Source organism: Sinocyclocheilus rhinocerous, unplaced genomic scaffold (genome assembly GCF_001515625.1).
Source record: "Sinocyclocheilus rhinocerous isolate Xijiao unplaced genomic scaffold, SAMN03320098_v1.1 scaffold85, whole genome shotgun sequence".
In the NCBI taxonomy this organism is placed as follows: domain Eukaryota; kingdom Metazoa; phylum Chordata; class Actinopteri; order Cypriniformes; family Cyprinidae; genus Sinocyclocheilus; species Sinocyclocheilus rhinocerous.
In genome coordinates, this window is record NW_015649998.1 from 672476 (window position 1) to 680157 (window position 7682).

Here is a 7682-nt window from a genome sequence, read left to right on the forward strand (position 1 = left end):
CTTTCTGTCCGTGTGCACTCAGAGAACTGTATATCAGAAGTTTAAACTCATATGGTTTAAACGCATGATTTCAGCGCGATAAACATGATAATCAGAACCAAAACAGATGTTTTTAGCAGGTATGAGCTGTAATGGGTAGCTCTATTCTGGAAAAGGGGGCGGGGAGCAGCAGCTCATTTGCATTTAAAGAGACAGGCACGAAAAACAGTGTGTTTTCTGCTTCCACTCAAAATAGGCATTTTCAAAATGATTTAATAAATGATCTGTGGAGTATTTTGAGCTGAAATTTCACAGACACATTCTGGAGACACCAGAGACTTATATTACATATTGTAAAAAGGGGCATACTATGTCTCCTTTAAGGGTGTATAAAATATTTGGTTAAAGGGTTTGCCACTAGAGGGCAACACACAAATAATAATACTGTATTATAACTGTGTATAAAATTGTACTTCAATTAAGGATTGGTATTAAAAATATAAAAAGAGAAGAAAAAGAACACAAAATCACCTTGACCTTTTCCTTGAAAGATCAAGTGATTAAAGAGCTTATACAGAGATACATCTGCACAGCGGTAAGGTTGTGATTTCTGTTGGGAGTTAAGGGGTCGACGGTGGCGCCGGCGCCACCACGTGCATGTTTTACTGATAAGAGCAAAAATAATTTAAAATGCTCGTTCATTTTTGTTTGTACACATAAGAGTAATACACCATTCGAATCTGTAAAGGGTCTACTTTTATTTGTGTACACTCACAATATCAACAAAACATTGTGCTTTTGCAAAATAAAGAAAATATACAGGGTGTGCTTTTAGCCGTCTCATTCTCCGCGCATATCTGTTTGAAATTCCAGGCCCCAAAACACCCTCGGACCCCAGAGGGTTAAAGACCATGATACGTGAATGTCATCCTGGACAGGGTACAAGGTGACCTGACGGCACCAGCTGTGCATCTAGCCCTTATGTACAGTGTACACCGTACAGTGCTAAAGCATAGTCAAGCATAAATACTGTTTACTGTAAAGCCTGTAAAAACCGGAAGCAGATTGTGGAATAATGAAACCACTGTGTATTTGAATAAGACTGCAAACATTAATTTTAAAAAAAATATATAAACAAAATATGTTCATTTTAAAATAAATTAATAATACATTTATTTAGTAAAGTTAATAAAAAAAAAAAACGAAGGCTTTTACATTGTTACAAAAAAATAGATTTTCAAACAAATGCTGTTCTTTTGAAATTTCTATTCATTAAAGAAATCTGAAAATTCTGTCATGGTTTCCACAAAAAGAATAATGGCTGCTGAAAATCCAGCTTTGCCATCACAGGAATAAATTACATTTTAAAATACATTAATATAAAGACCAGTTATTTTAAACTGTAGTAATATAATTGACAACAACTTTACAGTCCTATCATAGGCAATGTCTCAGTTTTTATGCCAAATACACACACACACACACACAAAGAGAGCAAATGGTGTATTGGTACAATAGTTTTTATTTTGTGTATTTTTTCTTTGAGGTAGACATTTTGACATGTAATACACAATTGCATACTCTGAACATACAGCATTGTAACAGTGAGGTAGATTATATTGTACATGTATTAAGTCATATGATTTTGTCCAGTATATTGCATTTGTAAGTGTAAAAGTAACATAAAATTTAAATGTAAATATTAACTAGACTGTCATTTTCATTTCGGTTTGTACATTTCAGTGTATGTCCCTCTTGCCTCACCATAACAAAAGCTCTCTATTCTTTCACAAGCCTCATTTAAAACAGAGAAGGGTCAGAGGGTCAGAGGAAAACACATCCAGTGATCAACTCAGGGGGCTGGGACAGCTCTGTGGGTTTCCATAGTAAACGTCACAATCGGTGAATAGTGGAAAAGACTGCAAAGAGCCTTTTAGCAGTAGCCCTGTGGAAGCCAGATATATTATGTGTCCTGTAAAAATATGCTTTGCATTTTTATCATTGAAATACTGTAAGGTTACAAATACATTTTTTATTATTTTAGTGAAAGTCATGGCAAATAAACTACACTAACTAGACAATAAAAGACAAAAACATCTGTCAAACTCAAAAACTGTATAAGATAAACATTAAGTATGGCTTCGTTCACAATTCCTGAGGGAAATCAACTTTACATTCAAAGTTTATAGAGGAACCTTACCTTATATTCCTAAAAGTTTTTATCTGATTTCAGTGTTGAAGAACATCCATGACCTTACCACTAACACATGCTCGCCAACAAAATGTATGAAAACTTTACATTACACATGACATATGAAACTTTCATATGTGTGCTCTGACTTACAATACAGTCTTCATTTTTGTGTATTAAAAAAAAAAATTCTCTTTTCTTTTCGATTCCTCTCTTTCAGTCTTTCTTTGGCTTGGATTTCATTGATTGAAGCAGTGGATTAGTACTTGCCACCATAATGTGCTTCACTGCACAACATAATTATATAGAGAGAGAGAGTAAAAGAGGAAAGGAAGAGAATAAAAAAAGAAAGAGTGATTTCAGGGATACAAAAGGGTGTCTGTGCTACAGGTCTCATTAAAGCTGCAGTCAGAATTAATGCTAATGTGCATAAGAGAGACATCTATCTTCTCAGTCCGTAAATGGTTTTATACCATAATTATATTTGCCCTGATGTTTGTTAGGTTCAAGTATTGCTATAAACATGTATAAAAAAAGGATCGTTGGACTACATTAAGTAGACTCAGGGATATGTGTACTGTCCTGGGCCTCCATAAGGCCGTGTCTCCAGAGGCTGAAGATTACTGGTCTTACCCACAGAATCTGCCTCAAGATCGGACTGAGTGGAAAGTCTATCGGGCCTGTAGCTCTGGAGGTCCGTCCCACAACTTTCATTGACATTCCCACCACTGTCGCTGTTCTGCCGTTCGGTCTTGTCCCTGATTGAGTATGGTGACACTCGGGCAGTTTTGGACTGGTCGAAGCCAAACTTCCTGTTGCGTGGGAGTTCGGCAGCAGCGTGGCTGCTGTGAAGAGGTGTGGGGGTGTGTAGACCCGAGGGCAGCAGAGAAGGGGTGCTGTGAGGGTAACTAGCACTCAGACCGCATTGCTGGGGATAAGCGTAGCCTGGTGCAGGTGGCAGGTATGCAGACGGCAAGGCAAACGCTGGCGACGGAAGATAGGATGGTTTAGGCAGCAGGTGTTGGCTGCTGTAGGATGATGGGTAATCCTGAGATGTGGGACCGCCGCTGTACTGCTGTTCTGAGAGATCACTTGCGCTCCCCTTCAATGGGTCTAAACCAGGAGGCCCGTCTGTGCTGTACCCCCCAGGCCATGGCTCCTGGTGCTGCTCACTTCTTAGGAAACTCCCATGTTCTGGTAAAGCCGAGTTGAAGGAATACCTCTCGGCATAGCGTTTTAGCAAGCTAGAGGCACTGAGGGCACTGATGTCGTCGGTGTAGCCTGAGAACGCAGGACGACTGGGCTGTGGAAAGGGGAGGGGCTTAGGGTGAACTGGGGGTGATGTGGTGGAGGAGACATCATAGTGTTGCTCCGCCCACTCAGATGACCACTGCATCATTGCCACACCTGGAAAACCAAAATAATAAAGACAGGTTTTTCACATACTGTATGCTAAAAGAATATCTAATGTGATCTGTGTTAAAGGGATAGTTCACACAAAAATGAAATTCAGAAAATTCTGCACAATTTTACTATTCATTTTCATTCCTCCTTAATGAATAATTCAAAAGATAGAAAAATATGTATTTAAAGGGACAGTTTACCCAAAAATAAAAATTCTGCATGATTTTACTATTTTATTCATCATTGAAAAATAATGCAAAAATATTTAAAGGGGAAGTTTACTAAAAAAAATGAAAATTCAGAAAATTCTGCATGGTGTTACTACTAGCTATATTATTTTTTATTTATTGTTGAGATGGATAGAGGAGTTATTTAAAGGGACACCCAAAAATGAAATTCTGAAAATGTGCGTCATGTTACTATTACTTTTTATTCATTTCTGAAAAATAATGCACAAGATAGTTGGAGGAGGTATTTAAAGGGGGAGTTCATCCAAAAATGAATAATTAGAAAATTCTGCATGCTACTATTACTATTTATTCCTTGTTGAAGAACAACTTTAAAAAAAACCTGAACATTTTACTATTTCTTTTTAGTTGTCATCGAGAAATAATACACAAGATAGATTTTAAAGGGACAGCTTAATCAAAAATGATTCATCATTCAGTCATTCACTCAATAAATGGTGACAGAATTTTTATTTCTGAGTAAACCGACCATTTAAATACCTCCTTTAGCTATCTTGTGCATTGTTTCACCACCATGAATAGAAAATAATAGCAACGTCATGTGATTTAGTGGTGTTGGAGGCGAAACCCCTTCAACTTCACAACTGGACTGAAACAAAAATTCAACATATGGAACCTTTTAGTAATCTGGACAAGATGTGATCTATTCTTCGCATCTTAATCTGTGCTAATGCAATCTCAGTAACGTTGCACTCATCATCCTCACACATTTTGATGAGTGTAGTACAAATTAAATGAGCGATTGAATGCTGGATTTACAACCAGTTATATTTATATGTGTTTGTGTGTACATCTGTTTCTTTTTGCATGTGCCTTCTGGAAGATGAAGGCAGATTAGAATCAACAGATTAGAACAAAGTTCTAGAGAGGGTAGGAAACTGCCAGCACACAAAGAGTTTAAGAGCATTTTAAACAAATATAAATGAACATTATTCACCAGGGATCTAGAGAGTTGAGATTCCTTGCTAATCCCAACAAATCCTTGCTATACACAAACACTCTTGTTCATTTAAAAATATCTAATGCCGAAAACCAGTCAAATGCCTGTTTCTATATATGAATCTGCTTATTCTTTGTATTTATATCTTTATGTTGCTTCCCTCCAATTCACACACTTCTTAAGACCTCCACTGAAGAGACAGGATCCCGTCCATAAATATGGCTGCACCCGGAATGCTAAGAATTCAGCCTGGGATCTATTTACAAAGCACATCCTTTACACACTCGTACACATGCACACACTTCAGGTTGGACATCATAAGAAGACTTTTTTTAACACATGGCTAAAGGTCTGCAATGCTAAATCAATTAGTCATAATGTTGCATAACTACAAATTCTTAGATGCTGGCCACCATATAGCTCAAAATTTAAATATAAACACTATTTAAAGATTTTTTTTATCGGTAAAAAAGGAATAATATTCAGGACTTCTTATCCTTCTTATGGTTGTGAAAAGGCTCATGAGATGAGAGCAAAGAAACAGCTGGTAAAGTCATTACTCTCTCTGGCTAATTTCCAGCAGAATCATATCCAACATTTACACACATCTTATAATAATGCATGTTTTACAAAGTGCATTAACTCACCATGCTGTTTTAACCGAAATTCTGTTTCAGCGTGTTATTTTTGTGAGTTGATTGTATATGCTATTGGTGTGCAAAAATCTTTCCACCATAGCTCATAAACACAGATACCTGAAAGAAAGAAAGAAAAATTATTACTTCACCTTGCACTTTCTTAAAATAAACATTTCACCATCTTAAAATTTCACATACCAACACTAACCACACACACTCTCACACACACTTCAGGTTGGGCATCATAAGAAGACTTTGCACATGGCCAAAGATCTGCAATGCTAAATCAATTACTCATAATATTGCATAATTCTTTGAACTACAAATTATCTTTGCTTAGATGCTGGCCACCATGTAGCTCAAAATTTAAATATAAACACAATATAAAGTATTTTTTATAAGTAACTTCTTATTCTCCCTATGATTGTGAAAAGGCTCATGAGATGAGAGCAAAGAAACAGCTGGTAAAGTCATTACTCTCTCTGGCTAATTTCCAGCAGAATCATATCCAACATTTACACACATCTTATAATAATGCATGTTTTACAAAGTGCATTAACTCACCATGCTGTTTTAACCGAAATTCTGTTTCAGCGTGTTATTTTTGTGAGTTGATTGTATATGCTATTGGTGTGCAAAAATCTTTCCACCATAGCTCATAAACACAGATACCTGAAAGAAAGAAAGAAAAATTATTACTTCACCTTGCACTTTCTTAAAATAAACATTTCACCATCTTAAAATTTCACATACCAACACTAACCACACAAACCAATAGGAACAAACAGTAAATGAGACATTATGATGTTTAAATACAAAATGCATGTGCAACCAAAAGGATTTTTCTCCTCTCATTCTCTTTAACATGCAAAGTTTAGCATCACATGCAAAAGCTATTAACTTGGAGTTAAACAGCTCATGAGAGGCAGAGATGAAGACAGAGTGATTTTAAAATATAAACTGATAAATACAGTCATGGTATTTCACATGCATTAAGAAACATACCAGTCCCTCTCCTTCAATCTTCATTGCATTGTAGCAGTTATAAGTAAATTCCAAGCTTTACGCTGCCATGCCCCTCACACTCTTTTTTGTCTCTTGCCTCTTCTTTTTTTTCTTCTATCCAACTCTGCACTACCTCCCTCTGTCCCTGTGACAACAGCCCACATGCACAGCCCCTCCCCCACCCAAATCCTCCCCTCCCCCTGCCCTCCCTTTTTGCTGAAATTATTTAAGCAGAGAGAAAAAGAGAGAGAGCTTGAGGATATTTTACTGTTAAATAACAGGGTTTAGTAACGGTTTAATGCACACAAATGGCATTTGGATCAGTCTAATGCAATGACATATATAAAAATGGTTTATATCTGTGTTTCTGTTGCTTATTTGGGGGCAATGTTTATGGAGATAAAAATTATCTGGATATCAAAATATAATTTCTAACAAGTAAACAGCTGAGGGTGCTGTTGACTGTAATACTACTGCTGGAGTGTTGAAGATCCCTGGAATGCGAAGAGGAATTCTTCCACATAAATGAGCACTGGAGAAGCTTTCCCTTCCCCTCATCCAAAATGCCTTCATATAATCAATAATGAATCCATTTGCATCCTTTACCATATATATATATATATATATTTTTTTTTTTCAAAAGTTTCTTAGTTGCGAAGTATGTTAAATAAATAAATCTTGGCATATGTGAATGTGACTCCTGTTGGTCTGGTAACATTTGTGCATGTCATTGTGTATGTTTGAATGAAGAGAGACTTGATAACCAGCAGGCACTCTTGAGTCACACAAAGACTTAAAGGTGACATATCATGAAAATCTGACTTTTCCAGGTTTTAAGTGCTATAATCAGGTCCACGGTGCATCTACCAATCATGGCAACGTGAAAAAGATTAACCCAGTAACTTTGTTTTGGTAAGCCTTTTTATGCAAGCGTCTGAGAAAACGAGCGCGTCTGATTTCTATGGGATGATATTAGGCTCAAAATTATTAATTGATGCACGCACAATTATCCATGTACTGCATAAATTTTATACATGTATCTTACTAACCACAAACAAATACCTTTCAATTTTAGTCTGTGGAATTCAGGATTAAATGATTGTGCAGCGATTTTTACAAATACAGACAGGTTTGCGAATAAAAATGTTCTGCATTAATATATCATAAATTGCTCAAGCAAAAAGGAATCTGTGCATATGTGGATCAGGTGACACGCGTGCATTAATTGACGTCTAGTTCGAGTCGATCTTGTTCGGTTCATTTGGATTTTGAGACTT

General features: G+C 36.5%; 1 protein-coding gene across 1 annotated transcript; it reads right to left on the reverse strand.

The window, feature by feature from the left end:
- Positions 1–2486: 2486 nt before the first annotated feature.
- Positions 2487–5509, reverse strand: LOC107711063 (putative fidgetin-like protein 2). The gene is made up of 2 exons (XM_016515978.1): positions 5410–5509; positions 2487–3577 (listed from the first exon to the last, which is right to left on the reverse strand). Exon 2 carries the CDS (start codon positions 3567–3569, stop codon positions 2733–2735), a length of 837 nt encoding a protein of 278 aa, XP_016371464.1. The 5' UTR covers positions 3570–3577; positions 5410–5509; the 3' UTR covers positions 2487–2732.
- Positions 5510–7682: the final 2173 nt, after the last annotated feature.

Excerpts from the sequence above, each read along its gene's own strand:
- LOC107711063 (XM_016515978.1), bottom strand. The coding sequence starts at position 3,569 with ATGATGCAGTGGTCATCTGAGTGGGCGGAGCAACACTATGATGTCTCC.